The 16,738-nt window shown below is 41.8% G+C and overlaps 1 protein-coding gene across 1 annotated transcript; it reads right to left on the bottom strand.

The window, feature by feature from the left end:
• Positions 1–2,069: 2,069 nt before the first annotated feature.
• On the bottom strand, positions 2,070–15,166 carry aqp7 (aquaporin 7). The gene is given in 8 exon segments (XM_078409762.1): positions 2,070–2,244; positions 4,119–4,336; positions 7,039–7,098; positions 7,100–7,158; positions 8,490–8,630; positions 9,635–9,671; positions 9,673–9,762; positions 15,059–15,166. Coding segments are annotated over 8 exon segments (888 nt in total).
• Positions 15,167–16,738: the final 1,572 nt, after the last annotated feature.

Raw genomic sequence — 16,738 nt, forward strand, 5'->3', positions numbered from 1 at the left:
CTGGGGTCACTTTGGGGTGTTGATTTCATTAAAAGAAACTTAGAAAACCCATTCTATAAACTTTATAAATAGGTAGGATATCTTGATGTTTAATAAGTAGCAATTATGTTGAGTGTAGCTGTAGAAACAAAGGGAAAGAAATTATGTTTATGCTAAAACATGATGCCAAGATAAATTAGCCTCATCTGCCTACTCATGACATGATGCATGTCCCTCCATTCCCTGCATATCCATGTTCCTGGCTAAAAGTCTTTTAAATGCTACTGTTGGATGTGCCTCCAACACAGCCCGCGGCATTGACTTCTCGATCAATAAGAGTTGTGGTATGAATCAGACTGATAATGGTACTTACTGGGTCACTGCCCCAAAAGAGAGCAGGTCATGATACCATTTATTGTACCATACCTTTATCATTGCCCATCAAAATGATTGGTCTGAACTCCTATGCACCTAGTTTATCCAGGCTAGAACTAGAGATATTTACAACATTTCATTGTTTGTTCCACCTCCTGATCCACACTCCCACTTTTAAGAGCTTTCCAATTCATTCCCAGTTAGGTTTGAAAATGGCAAGCACATACAAAAAAAGATTTTAGTAAGAATGGACTGAGGCAGAACAGTGAATGACGTGAATGTACAAAGAGACAATCTCTTTAATGCAGAGGGCATGAGGATGATCAAAACTAGATACATGTCTGAGGTGACAAATGACATAATTTAGACCAAAGCACCAGGTAGGCCAAACGATACAAATATTTATAGCCAAAGCTGAAGATAATGCCATCACTCTGCCAATGTTCACCTCAAAGAACTTGCAGGCCTAATGTAAGTCTCCAGGAGTTTCTGTTCAGATATAAGGTTACAGATTCAACCTATAATTAAACATAGTTAGACAATATCAAACTTAAGATTCCAGATTAAAGTTCCTGGAATTTAACCCTGTTATTAATAAATTGATTATTATACCACCTCCAATCAATTCCTTATTGTGGTATACACCAGTCAGGTGTACTTGGTCACTAGGCAACGATTTAAAACAGAGCTAGTGGTTTATATTGTATCTCACAAAGTTCTTTGAGTAATAATTTTAAACTAACTTTACAAAGCAGTGAACTTTCTATAACCTTCTCATGGGCGTACATGATGATCTGATAACATGAATGCTGATGGGCTCCAAGCTAGGCACAGACTGAAAACATAGACTCAAGGCACAAATTCAAATTAATTGTTGAAATCACCATGAATATCTAGACTGAGAAGTCTGTAACCAAGGTTCAATTTTCTTCCATTTAAAAAAAACACATGTAACGGGCACCCCTGTGCCTAAAGCGAAACGGGACAAATGAAATTTGTCAGGACAAATGAAATCTACTATTCTTTAAGACCTTATTAAAGCAGAGATAGATAGATTCGTGATTAGTACAGGTGTCAGAGGTTATTGGGAGAAGGCAGGAGAATGGGGTTAGGAGGGAGAGATAGGTCAGCCATGATTTTGAATGGCGGGGTAGACTTGATACGCCGAATGGCCTCATTCTACTCCTATTCCTTATGACATTATGACCTTAAATCTCCCCAGAAAAAAATAATTCAGTGAATTGTTTTCTCACAGCATAATACACTCAGGAGCTGACCAGCAAGTGCCAACTGAAGACATGCCACCTTTACTTTCTATATTCTGCAATTTTTGTAACTGATGTCCTTTGCTGAGGAACAGCTTCTAAATGTTTCAATTCAAGACTTTCGGGGTAAGTAGCTTTTGACTAAATCGATTTCTTGTCAATGGAATAAGTTTGCTCCAATTGACTGACTTTCTTTTGTGTTTGTTTTTGTGTCACTATTAAACACTATGTGCAACAATGCTTGTGGACATTTTTGCACAATTAATGTGGCATTGGAAATCCACCAGGACATTGTTAGCATAAATCATAAAAAAGCTACAGTGCCTTGAAAAAGTCTTCTAAAAAAGCTGCAATCTTCAAAAGAGCCTACATATTGTGATGTGACAAGAGAAAATACAAGAATATTGCTCATATCGATTTAGCAAGTATTTGCATGTAATCTACAATGCATCAGCAACCTTCTCTTAATTTCACATTTGCGAGTTTTATATTTTCTTCCCCAACGGGTGAACTCTGCTCTTTAGGCTCAAGGTGTATGCCGATCATTAATTGATATACCAGAATACCAAGAATAGAACCAAGAAGTGGGGCAAAAATGGGGATCCAAAACCAGTAGTTTCCAGCACTGTAAAAAAATAGAAAGACGAAAACTCATTAAAAGAGAGATTAAAAATCACAACACACACATCAAATCATGTATCATGATCTAAACTAAAGTATAGTCTTTCCACAGACTAGTTACAGTAGCATGCAACAAAAGCTTTTCATAGAGCATAGAAAATATGTGCAGGAGTAGGCCATATGGCCCTTCGAGCCAGCAACACCATTCAATACTCTCAAGGGAGAGTTCGATTTAGACCTTACAGCTAAGGAAATCAAGGAATATGGGGAAAAAGTCGGAACGGGGTACTGATTTTGGATGAGGAGTGCTGGCTCGAAGGGCCGAATGGCCTACTCTTGCACCTATTTTCTATGTTTCTATGTTTCTATGATCATGGCTGATCATCTAAAATCAGTTCCTGCTTTCTCCACATATCCCTTGATTACATTAGCCCTAAGAGTTATATATAACTCTCTCTTGAATACATCCAGTGAATTGGCTGCCACTGCCTTCTGTGGCAGAGAATTCCACAGATTCACAACTCTCTGGGTGAAAAAGTCTTTCCTCATCTCAGTCCGAAATGGCCTACCCCTTATTCTTAAACTGTGGCCCCTGGTTGTGGACTCTCCCAACATCGGGAACATTTTTCCTGCATCTAGCCTTTCCAATCCCTTAAGAATTTAATATTTCGATAAGATCCCCTCTCATCCGTCTAAATCCAGTGAATACAAGCCCAGTCGATCCATTCTTTTATCTAGCAGGTGGGACTATTGTAGGTGGAAATGGTTTGTTTCCACGCTGTATAACTCTATGACTCTATGACCTTCTGTCTTTTCACCTCTACCCTTTGTCCAACCAACTGCATATCAAAACAAAACCTCGCTAGGCTTTGTCCTGCTCCTCCTCTCTTCCAGATTTCTTGCAGCCCTCAGCATAACCTGTCTGAAAAAGGGTCCTAACGTGAAATGTCACCTTTCCATGATCTCCAGAGATGTTGCCTGACCCACTGTTATTCCTGCAATTTTTGTCCTTTTTTGACTCTCTAGCCTGTCTATGTCTTTCATAATTTGATATATTTCTATCAGATCACCCATCAACCTCAGTCACTGTTGAGAAAATAATCCGTTTGTCCAATTTCTCCTTAAGATAATATTTTCTAATCCAGGCACGTACTGATGAATCTCTTTTTCACTCTCTCCTAAGCATTTACATCTTTTCTCCAATGTGGCAACCAAAACTACACACAATACTCCAAATATGGCCTAATCAAAGTTATATATATCTGCAACGTGACTTTCCGACTTTTATACTCAATGTCCCAACTTAGAAACATAGAAAATAGGTGCAGGAGGAGGCCATTTGGCCTTCGAGCCAGCACCGCCATTCATTGTGATCATGGCTGATCATCCACAATCAGTAACCCGTGCCTGCCTTCTACCCATATCCCTTTATTCCGCTAGCCCTTAGACCTATGTCTAATTCTCTTTTAAATTCATCCAGTGAAATGGCCTCTACTGCCTTCTGTGGCAGAGAATTCCACAAATTCACAACTCTGGGTGAAAATATTTTTTCCTCATCTAAGTTTTAGATGGTCTCCCCTTTATTCTTAGACTGTAGCCCCTGGTTCTGGATTTCCCCAACATTGGGAACATTTTTCCTGCATCTAGCTTGGCCAGACCTTTTATTTTAACTGATAAATTATGCCATACATCTTTATCTACTTGTGTTGCAGTGGAAGAGCAGCCATTGTCTTATCAAATGTACAAACAGGCTCAAGAAGCTCTGTATTTTTAATGTTTAGGCTCATTTTTTAATTTCTTTTTCACATGGGTTCCACATGATAATAACATATTGAGAACTATGTACAGTGTTTTTTTAATTTTTATGAAAAAACTTACATGAAAACCTCAGATCCCCAGCCAGCTAATGATGTAAACAAACGAGGTCCAAGATCTCTGGCTGGGTTCACTGCATACCCAGAGTTGAAACCCATTGACAAGCCGATTACCAGCACGGTAAAACCAACAGTAAATGCCTCCACTCCCTTAGGCACTGGGTTATTCCATTTGTCCACAATGGCCAGGATACACACTATGAGAGCAGCTGTCCCAATCATCTACATTTGGAAAAAGGAAAGGGAAGTTCATAATTATAAGCCATCGGAGTCGAATTAGGCCATTTGCACCATTGAGTCTACTCCTCCATTCAATCCTGGCTAATCTATCTTTCCCTCTCAACCCCATTCTCCTGCCTTCTCGCCGTAACCTTTGACTCCATTACTGATCAAGGACCCGACAATCGCTGCTTTAAAATCCCAAAGACGGCCTCCACAGCCATCTGTGGCAATAAATTCCACACATTCACCACCCTCTTGCTAAATAAATTCCCCTTTATCGCCTTTCTAAAGGTACATCTTTTTATTCTGACGCTATGCCCTCTGGCCTTAGACTCTCCCACTGCTGGATACATCCAATCTATCCAGGCCTTTCATTATATGGTAAGTTTCTATGAGATCCCCCCCCCCCTCATCCATCTAAACACCAGTGAGTGCAGGCCCATAGCCAACAAACATGTAAGATGTTGAAGGGAACAGTCAAGCTTATTTTCATAAAGTCATAGAGTGATACAGTGTAGAAACAAGCCCTTCGACCCAACTTGCCCACACCGGCCAACATTTCCCAGCTACACTAGTCCGACCTGCCAGCATTTGGTCCATATCCCTCCAAACCTGTCCTATCCATGTACCTATCTAACTGTTTCTTAAATGTTGGGATAGTCCCAGCCTCAACTACCTCCTCTGGCAGCTTGATCCATACACTCACCACCCTTTGTGTGAAATAGTTACCCTTCAGATTCCTTCAAAATCTTTTCCCCTTCACCTTAAACCTATGTCCTCTGGTCCTCAGTGGTTTGATGATGTCCTGTTGATGTGGTTTTCAGCACATCAAATTTTCATTAGGAGTACACCGATTAGGAAATGAACTGGAGTTGAAAACCTGAGTATTGAAAGCAGCTTGGGTAGTGTTATGCTTGGACAGCTCAATGGGAAATTCTAATGTTGCTAATGGTTCAGGATGGTTTCACAGGTTTCATTGTTTGCCACTTTCTCCTCTATAATCAGGCTGATGTAGTTTAACAAGATCCTTCATAACATATTCCAAATCAATTTATGCTTAATTTCATAAGGACCAAGTGAGTTTTAAAATAACACTAAGCAATATTTGCTGTCTGGCAAACCTCATTATCCCAAACAATGAACATTCAGCATCTGAGTTGTAATGTTCTTACTTTAGTATTTCAAAATGTAAGGGAATTTTCATTAAAATATTTGGCCGACAATGTACCAGCTACACTAGTCCCACCTGCCTGCACTTGGTCCATATCCCTCCAAACCTGTCCTATCCATGTACCTGTCTAACTGTTTCTTAAATGATGGGCTAGTCCCAGCCTCCTCTGGCAGCTTGTTCCATACACCCAACACCCTTTGTGGGAAAAAGTGACCCTCGGATTCCTATTAAATATTTTCCTCTTCAGCTTGAACCATGTCCTCTGGACCTCGATTCACCTACTCTGGGCAAGGGACTGTGTGCATCTACCTGATCTATTCCTCTCATGATTTTGTACACCTCTAAAAGATCACCCCTCATGCTCCTGCGCTCCATGGAATAGAGACCCAGCCTACTCAACCTCTTCCTGTAGCTCACACCCTCTTTTCCTGGCAACATCCTCGTAAATCTTCTCAAACCCTTTCAAGCTTGACAATATCTTTCCTATAACATGGTGCCCAGAACTGAACATAATATTCTAAATGCAGTCTCACCAACGTGTGATACAACTGCAACATGACCTCCCAACATCAATACTCAATACTCTGACTGATGAAGGCCAATGTGCCAAAAGCCTTTTTGAACATTTTATCTACCATCGACTCGACCTTCAAAGAACCATGCACCTGCACTCCTAGATCCCTCTGCTCTACAACACTCCCCAGTGGCCTACCATTTACAGTGCAGGTCCTGCCCATGTAGATGTCCCAAAATGCAACACCTCACACTTCTCTGTATTAAATTCCATCAATCATTCCTCTGCCTACCTGGCCAATCGATTCAGATCCTGCTGCAATCTTTCACAACCTTCTTCACTATCTGCAAAACCATTCACTTTTGTATCATCAGCAAACTTGCTAATCATGCCCTGCATGTTCTCATCCAAATTATTGATGTAGATGACAAACAGTAATGGGCCTAGCACCGAACCCTGAGGCACACCACTAGTCACAGTCCTCCAGTCCGAGACTTTCTCTGTAGGATGGTGAGCAAAGCTCATGTCTTTCATGCACAGGATTCATGCCATCTGCAATGCAAAGCCTCAGTGCTGCACTTACTTGCTGCAATTCATTGGATGAGCCACCAATTTGCATTCATGTAAAATGTATGTACTTTTTGCCAAGTTTTGTTTCATTGTGTTTCTGATGTGGTTGATGTCTTCAGTGAGCTCCGCCAACAATGCCAACGTAAGCTTTTCACTGTACAATAACAATAAACTAAACTGATTTATTTGCCATCCTTTGTTGGTTCGACATATTATATTCAAGTTCTACTTATGTGCTTCAAGAATAGTGTAATGCATTAATCTGTGAATTATTTTATGATATCATACTCCACATGAGTTCTTAATAGAAAAGCAGAAAGAAGTTAGCCGAGGGAAATACCTAAAGTTTAAATTTGCAATTAATCTTTAAACAGCGCAAAGATTAGAAGCTGCAGTTTACAAGATACAGCATATAAAATTTAATTAAGTACCTTTTTGCTTGCTCACCTGATCAAAGAAACCATTGGATGAACCTAAATGTGCAGATGGATATGTCGCGAAAATACCGGGCTGTGGCATTAGGACCATGAACTAATAGTTCGTTTTGACCACTGAAGTCCCAAAAAAGCATCTGAATGGCACAAGTAGATTAGTAATGATTTCACAGATTCAGTTTAGAGTAATTTTAGAGATTTAACAACACAATCTATGCCAAAATTTAACAGAATTCAACTGTAGGCCAAAATAAAAAGAGTGCCCATCACTGGAAATGTGGAACTACACAGAATACTATCATTCTTATTCAGTGGATATTAGAGCAGCACAGTAGTGCACTGATAGAGCTGCTGCCTCAATGCGTCAGATCTGGACTACAGGTGCTGTTGGTGCTGAATTTGTACATTCTCTCTGTGACTGCATGGGTTTTCTCCAGGTACTCCAGTTTCGTCCTACATTCCAAAGACGAGTAGATTTTTGTCATTGGCTTCTCTAAATTGCCCCTAGTGTGTAGGAGAGAACTAGTGCGTGGGCGATCAATGGTCAAAGAGAACTCGGTAGACCGAGGGGCCTGTATCCACACTATATCTCTAAACTCTAAACACAAGTACACAAGTAAACAAGAGAGGGCTGTGTTGAGGTGAAGTGCTGTGTTGAGGGTCAGCACAGTATTGGGACTTTGGCTCAAAAGGCTTTGGCAAGAGGGCTGAGGATAGGGGTGACGGGTGGTTAAGGTGCGGTCTGTTTCTCTGTGTGATTCTTCCTTGGTTTAGAGTGTCATTGAGATGGTGTGGAATAGTTGGATGCTCTTCCTGCTGGATGTTGGAAGTCAGGGGGATTTCCAGTGCCCTTGAGGACTACATCTGCAGTAAGTATGTTTAGCTGCAGCTCGTGAAGGACCGCATTAAGGAACTGGAGCTGCAGCTGGATGAACCATCCTACCTACAACTAGTGAGCAGCCCTTGAGCCACGATCTACCTCATTGAGACACTTGGGCTATCTTTATATCAGACTTTGCTGGACTTTATCGTGCACTAAACATAATTTACGTTATTCCGTTTATCATTTATCTCTGCACACTATGGATGGCTCGATTGTAGACAATAGACAATAGACAATAGGCAATAGACAATAGACAATAGGTGCAGGAGGAGGCCATTCGGCCCTTCATGCCAGCACCGCCATTCACCGTGATCATGGCTGATCATCCACAATCAGTACCCCGCTCCTGCCTTCCCATATCCCTTGACTCCGCTATCATTAAGGCATTAAGAGTAGTCATGTATTGTCTTTCAGCTGACTGGTTAGCACGCAACAAAAGTTTTTCACTGTGCCTCGGTACAGGTGACAATAAACTAAACTAAACTAAACTGTGTTCTGGTTTCCATCTTTCCTAGCATTTTCTGCTTCTAATTATTGTGCATATTTTTCGGCAATGGAATGTATTAAATGAAATAAGAACTCACCAAAATACAAACCAAAAATAATACCCGATGCTAGGAAGGCGCCAAGTGTTTGTGCCAAAGAGTAAAGGGGAAACTTTATCCAGGGTTCACGGGCAAGTAAGCACATGGCAAAGGTCACGGCCGGGTTCAGATGAGCACCTGTACAAGGAACAAAAGCACCACAACAAATAAATGAATATTTGTTTTCTTTCCCATGCACCTCTCCAGCCTCCTCATCACCCATTTTCCTCCCACTCCACATTCTAGTTCCATCCATCTACTGCTCATATATTTCACCCACCAGAATGAAACCTCTCTGAACCAGATTTAAAAAATCATGTCAAACATATTAGTTTTTTTATTTTTAATAAAGACATTTTTGAAAAGTGGCTTCCTATGAAACATTTCACGCCATGTATTACGTCTCATCCTATCAACAACTAGAGTGGTCCTGAGCTACTATCTACCTCATTGGAGATCCTCGAACTTTCTTTAATTGGACCTCACTGGACTTTATCTTACACTAAACGTTATTCTCTTTATCATGTACAGTGTGATCGGCTCAATTCTAAAGGAAAGAAGAGAGAGAGAGAGAGCGAGGAGAGAGGAGAGAGAGAGAGAGAGAAGAGAGAGAGGAGAGAGAGAGAGAGAGAGAGAGAGAGAGGGAGGGAGGGAGGGAGGGAGGGAGAGAGAGAGAGAGAGGAGAGAGAGAGAGAGAGAGAGAGAGAGAGAGGAGAGAGAGAGAGAGAGAGAGGAGAGAGAGAGAGAGAGAGAGAGAGAGAGGGAGAGAGGGAGGGAGGGAGGGAGGGGGAGGGAGGGAGGGAGGGAGAGAGAGAGAGAGAGAGAGAGAGAGAGAGAGAGAGGAGAGAGAGGAGAGAGAGAGAGAGAGAGAGAGAGAGAGAGAGGTTAAATGAATGGATAGATGGATGGTACAAAAAGAGAGAGAGAGAGAGAGAGGAGAGAGAGAGAGAGAGAGAGAGAGGGAGGGAGGGAGGGAGGGAGGGAGGGAGGGAGAGAGAGAGAGAGAGGAGAGAGAGAGAGAGAGAGAGAGAGAGAGAGAGAGAGAGAGAGAGAGAGAGAGAGAGAGAGTAGTTAAATGGATGGATGGGTAGATGGACGGTCAGACAGACAGGCAATAGACAGACATATATTTTCAGACATACCTGATACTTGGCCAGCGATGAGCACACCAAGCATCACCTGCAAATCCGAAGGCAAAATTGACTGTCAAAAATTGTCCGTGTGTACCCCTGCTGAGGGTAACTTGTGCCACTGCTCCACAACCAAATAACTGTTTGGAGAAAAAATTGGAAAGCCTAATACATTCTATATTTGTCATTAATATTTTACATTCTTTTGCCTTCCTTTCTGCATGAGAGAAGGGTCGGGGGTTGTTTTATGCTCTGAACACTATCGAGGGAGAGCAGTACATTTGATTGCTCTGTATTTAAGTAGTAAGATTCTTTAAGTGTATGTGGAAAGCTTTGAAATCGACAGTAAAGTGAATTAAAACCCCATTTTCAGCAACAGCCGGACTCAGATCTGTCAGTTTAGGTTTCATCGGATCAAATTTCCTCAGTAAAGAAGTAGACAGACTCATTAAGAGGTATAATTAGCCCAGCGGAACAAAAATGTACCCAAGATAGACTTTCTATCTGATCTGTGGGGAGTTTCCATGGTTTTCTGAGAGCAGTTTATAGACAATAGACAACAAGCCTAGTCACTCCAGTCTTTCAACATACGACAGTCCCGCCATTCCGGGAATCAACCTAGTGAACCTACGCTGCACGCCCTCAATAGCAAGAATATCCTTCCTCAAATTTGGAGACCAAAACTGCACACAGTACTCCAGGTGCGGTCTCACTAGGCCCTGTACAACTGCAGAAGGACTCTTTGCTCCTATACTCAACTCCTCTTGTTATGAAGGCTAACATTCCATTGGCTTTCTTCACTGCCTGCTGTACCTGCATTCTTTCTTTCTGTGACTGATGCACTGGGGACACCCAGATCTCGTTGTATGTCCCCTTTTCCTAACTTGATGTTCCTAACTTAATGTTTAGCGCACCAGGATATGCGGACAGAGGTACTTTAGTCGGTTAAAATATGCAGCTGAGTCTAAATCATCAGAAAGAATGCCAGCCTGGTGTTTTCACATATCTTACTTCACAGAAGAGTTACTTCCCAGTCCAAAGATAGACTCAAAATGCTGGAGTAACTCAGCGGGTCAGGCAGCATTGCTGGACTGGGCAGTCTGACACTGCGACCTTTCTACCACCTGGGCAGGCATTGGAAGAAGACTGAGTGGAAACAAGTTAACTGCCATCTGCAAGGCAGGAGATCATATGTTTCCATGGATACTGCATCTCCGAGACTGAGCACAGGGATGGACTTTGCCAAATGGCTTAACAACATTTATCTGCATCGTTGCAGATTTTTAGAGAAATTGCTCATGACACCTCTATGAAGGCAGTCTATACTCTAATAATTGATGACTTCGAGACCCGAGGGATAAAGACACAAAATGCTGGAGTAACTCAGCGGGACAAACAGCCTGAAGACTGGAGTCTGAACAAGGATCTTGACCCGAAAGGCCACCCGTTCCTTCTCTCTAGAGATGCTGCCTGTCCCGCTGAGTTGCTCCAGCATTTTGTGTCTATCTTCAGTGTAAACCAGCATCTGCAGTTTCTTCCTACACCGAGAGATAAAGAACCAGGTGAACTTTATGCATTTAAAATATAAAATGTAAAGCAATGAAATCTCTGCTTCATTCATTATAAGGTAGATTCCATTGTTACTTTACAGAAAGCAGACAAAGAATAACAAGCATATGGAGATTGAGTGATCACCATGTTGAGTATTTAGACGGCAGGGGAAGAGAAAAAGACATTCTGGCCTTCCATCACAGTGAGGAGGTGACTGGAGGAGACTCACTGTGATGGATGTTTCTTTTGTTTGGTGTTGGTTTATGATTGTATGTGTTATTGCATATTTTTATTGCTTATTTTTATTGGTCTTATTGTTGAACTGCGGGTAATTTTTCATTTCACTGCACATTTATGTGTATGTGACAAATAAATTGACTATTGACTATTGACTATTATATTCGGTGTGCAGGAGTGGCCCTGAGTTTGCCTGCCACTTTAATTAAACAATCTCACTCCCACTTCCCACCTTTCTGCCTGTGGCCTCCTGCACTTTTAGACCGAGGCCGATTATAAACATGCAGAACAGCTTCTCATTTTCTGTCTGGGCATGTTACAGCTTTCCGGGCTGTTGAATTCTGCAACTTTAGGTAACTTACTCTTTCTTTCTGTCTATATCAGAACTGGACTATCCTGCCTGTTATCATTTTGACTTTCGAGACAAAGCGTTGAAACAGGCACTTCGGGTCCACCAGCGATCACCACGTACACAAACACTATCCTGAATGGTGTTGTAATGTTCAATTTACAATATGATGATGGGGAAATCCTTTTGGTTTGATAAAGGAGGGATGTCACGGCAACTGATGTTGTATTGAAATGTATCACATGTTACACTATCCTACACACTACCAACAGTTTACAGAAGCCAATTAACCTACAAACCTGTACATCTTTGGAGGGTGGGAGGAAACTGGAGCACCCGGAGAAAACCCACTCGGTCACAGGGAGAACGTACAAACTCCATACTGACAGTACCCATAATAAGGATCGAACCTGGGTCGCTGGCGCTGTCAGGCAGCAATTCTACTGCTGCATCACTGTGCTGCCCAGTTGTTGGCTCTTTTTCCCTTTTGGAGGGTAAAAAGGGAGCAGGAAATAATTCTGTCAAATAATATTAAGGAGATTTTCCAAGTATATTAAGGGAAAGAGGGTAACTAGAGAGAGAATCTGCCCCCTCAGAAACTAATGTGGTCATATCTGTGTGAAGGTGCAAGATGGGCATGGTCCTCAATGAGTATTTGTCCTCTGTTCTTACCGTGGAGAAACACATGAAGGCTGGGGAACTTGCGACAGTTAATGGAGATGTCTTGAGGACAGTCCATATTATGGTCGAGGAAGTGCTGGACATACTAAGGCGTATGAAGGTAGGTAAATGTCCAGGGCCTGATTAGATATATCTGAGGACACTGTGGGAAGCTAGGGAATGAATTGCAGTCACCCCAGCTGAGAAATATGAATCATCATTAGACACATGTGAGCTGCCGGAAGAGTGGAAGGTGGTTAATACGTGCCTCTATTTAAGAAGGGCTGCAAAATGTGGTCTGAGTGATATCTGAGTGAGTCTGAAGAAGGGTCTTGACCCAAAACGTCACCCATTCCTTCTTTACAGAGATGCTGCCTGTCCCGCTGAGTTACTCCAGCATTTTGTGTCTAGCTTCGATTTAAACTAGCATCTGCAGTTCCTTCCTACACATTCTGAGTGCTATGGTATAGATGCATTTGGATAGATATGGAGCTGATTAGGCATAGTTGGCATAGTTTTGTACATGGGAAACCATGTCTTACGAATTTGATTGAGTTTTTTGAAGAGATGACCAGAGAGGTTAATAAGGGGAAAGCCATAAACATTGCCTGTATGGACTTCAGCAAGGCATTTGATATGCTAGGCTGATCCTTCTGTCTCACACCTGTTTATTCATACCTGGCCTTTGTCCAACCATCTGCCTATTAAACCCACCCACCCCCCCCCGCCAGTGTTCACCTATTACCTGCCGCACTTTGTCCGACCCCTTATCTCTTCCAGCTTTCTTCACCCCCTACAATCAGTCTGAAGAAGGGTCCCGATCTGAAACGTCATTTCTCCATGTTCTCCAGAAATGCTGTCTGACCCGCTGTTACTCCAGCAATTTGTGTGTTCTTTTGTAAACCAGCACCTGCAGATCCTTGTTTCTATAATACCAAGCCCAATTGTGCTCCTCAATTTCTTCCGAACCCCCAGCCTTTACTGTACACTTTCATCGTTTTTTAATTAATAAATGGACAGAATATTGTGTCATGGGTGCTTGTAATTCTCTATGGTGCTTTGTTGCCCTTCATCACTCCCTGCTGGAAATGGGAAATCTAGGAATCATTCCTGAGGAACTTGGGAAGAAGTTTGCAGAGTGACAGCCATTTTATGTGCATCTGTGAAAATGCACTGTTTTGTCTTCCTTCCTACATTGTGATGTATGGTAATAAACTTACTGATCTGTATGCAAAAAAAGAATTTCACTTTACCTTGGTACACGTGATAATAAAAAAACATTCAGCCATTGAACCATTCTGTAGGGTAATAAACAACCAGAACATTCAATAACAAAATTAATTTTCCCCCTATTGTAAAAAAGTGATTCATTCGGGAAGAACTCTACAACAGATATTCAATATCTGGTGGTTTGTTACAAAATCAACATTTTTAAAAATTGACCTAACGATAGAATAAATGGAGAGGCCACCTGAATCCATTGATCGCCTTTTATTTGTGCAAATGTCCAAAGATTTGGACAAAACTATTCATACAAATATTTGCAAATATTTGTATAATTTGAGTAGGAAAATAACTGCAGATGCTGGTTCAAATGGAAGGCAGACAAATGGAAGGCAGACACAAAATGCTGGGTCAGGCAGCATCTCAGGAGAGAAGGAATGGGTGACGTTTCGGGTCGAGACCCTTCTTCAGTCTGAAGAAGGGTCTCGACCTGAAATGTCACCCATTCCTTCTCTCCTGAGATGCTGCCTGACCCGCTTTGTATAATTGGTGATCAGATGGTTAAAACTATTATTTGTACTGCTAGAGGACATGAGTTTATATTGCACATTTCCTAAATCTTTCATCAGGGGCACCTCATTTATTTTCAGGCATACATTTTAAGATTTGAAGGCGTCTGGCAATGATTAATAATTCTTCAACATGTTTTAGCAAAATATGTTTCATATTGGATTGAATGAGGTGAAAAATAACCGTAGGAAAATGTTAGTGCTCGTTTTTAAAGGCAGTTATAATCTGGTTATATTAATGCAAAATTTCCAAAAATATATTGCTGAAGTGATCGATCGTAAAAGAACCAAAATTCAGAGATTTTCCTCTCTTCAACAGCTCGTTTGCATCTACCCTTAGAATTCAACACAACTTATTTTCTGTTTTAAACATCACGATGCCATTGACAGATTTTGTTCTATTAAATTTAATTTAACTAAATTAAAAAAATTAAATTAAATTAGATTAAATTTTAAAATTTCCACTTTTTCCTGATGTCCAGATTTTACAACTATGAACACCTGAGATCAAACTTCAAGACATTTTGCTGTAAGAAGAATGACTAATGTAGACATATAAGAAAAAAAACACAAGCATAAAATGGCTATAAAACTTTAAGCTAAGTCCAAATACTTAAATAGGTGCTTTAAAATTAGAAATGTCAAGGGAATTTAACAAAAAAAGTTTCCAACAACTTTTATTCTACATATTCAAAGTCTTTCTGGTTTTTCACCTCCACGTAGTAATTTTCACTTTGTGACAAACAACATCCAACATTAAAACATACTATCCTGTGAGAGCATTATCAAAGTTATGTAAACAAAGTGCATGACAAGTAACATAAAATCTTAAAGTGAAATGCTTACCACAAGAATCAATGTTCCTAGACATTCAGCAAGACATTGTCTTCCCAACAGATTTTGTATTCGGAAATAATTTTCCACTTTTTTGATCATTGCTTTCTGTATTCCCATTTTGAATTGAGAAATTACGATTTCAGCGACTAATCTGGCTGCAACCTTGATGCAGTGCAATTGCAAACTGCTGGAACTCTGCACTGCCTTTAAGTACCTGGGAATCCTGTGGACAGCCTCAGGCATAACCAGATAAGCGTGGTTTTTAAAGCAAGAAAGTTTGGAATTTATCAAACACAACGTTAAATAGCATTTTACTTTATTCCCTTCAGTGAATAATGGAATGGAATGGAATACTTTATTGTCACATGTGACTCGGCACAGCAAGATTCTTTGCCTGCATTCCTGAAGTATACAAATAACAGCCACCTACGGCGCTGACAAAGTTACAAAGCACGCCGACTCCTCCTTTGTTCTCCCCCTCCTCCCCTCACAGCGGTTCCCCCTACGCCGGGTCCCCATTGTCCTTTGTTCTCCCCCCTCCTCAATTGTCCATTGTTCTCCCCCCACCTCCCTCAAGGTGGTCCCCCCATGCCGGTTCCTCCATTGTTCTTCCCCTCCCCCCTCACGTTGACCATCGACCGCGGGTCGACCCACGAGGCATCACCGCCACCGCGAGGCTTCACCACCGCCGAGGCCCCATCATCACGAGGTTTCACCGCTGCCACCGCTTCACCGCCACCGAGGCCTCACCACTGTCGGCGCCCCACTTCACGCCTCTGTGGTGCCGGCCCGGGCCCCAGCCGCGGGCTCCGTCGGCCACTCCATCGACCCTGACTCCCACCCGCGAGGCCCAGCTCCTCCATCTGACCCGCGAGGCCCCGGCCGGGCCACGACCCAGACTTCTATGCGGCGATCTGGAAGGCATCAAGACTGCAGCATCTCAATAAAGGCCTCCGGCCGCAATCCCAGTCCACAACTGCGGCCCGTCCGGAAGCCTTCTGGCCACCCGCAGCCCATCGGGAAGCTATCTGGCTTCTTATGAATTCATAATGTATTCATGCAATTATATCTTAATAAATTAAATGGTATCTGTTAGACTTCAGAGTGTTTAATTTTATTGCCCATTGACTGAAATTCCCAATAATCTGCAGCCATTCTTTTTTTTGTGCGAGTTACTTATTTATTTTATTTTATCTATTTTTATTATTCGGTGTTACATTGTGAGCCAGATGCAAAAGAATTTTGTTCAAATATGCACTTGTCTGGTGTATAGTTTTTGAATGGCAATAAAGTACTGTGTGCAGTTTTGGTCTCCAAATTTGAGGAAGGATATTCTTGCTATTGAGGGCGTGCAGCATAAGTTTACTAGGTTAATACCCGGAATGGCGGGACTGTCATATGTTGAAAGACTGGAGCGACTAGGCTTGTATACACTGGAATTTAAAAGGATGAGAGGGGATCTTATCGAAACGTATAAGATTATTAAGGGGTTGGACACGTTAGAGGCAGGAAGCATGTTCCCAATGTTGGGGGAGTCCAGAACAAGGGGCCACAGTTTAAGAATAAGGGGTTGGCCATTTAGAACTGAGATGAGGAAAAACTTTTTCAGTCAGAGAGTTGTGAATCTGTGGAATTCTCTGCCTCAGAAGGCAGTGGAGGCCAATTCTCTGAATGCATTCAAGAGAGAGC

This window comes from Rhinoraja longicauda, chromosome 1, assembly GCF_053455715.1.
Source record: "Rhinoraja longicauda isolate Sanriku21f chromosome 1, sRhiLon1.1, whole genome shotgun sequence".
In the NCBI taxonomy this organism is placed as follows: domain Eukaryota; kingdom Metazoa; phylum Chordata; class Chondrichthyes; order Rajiformes; family Arhynchobatidae; genus Rhinoraja; species Rhinoraja longicauda.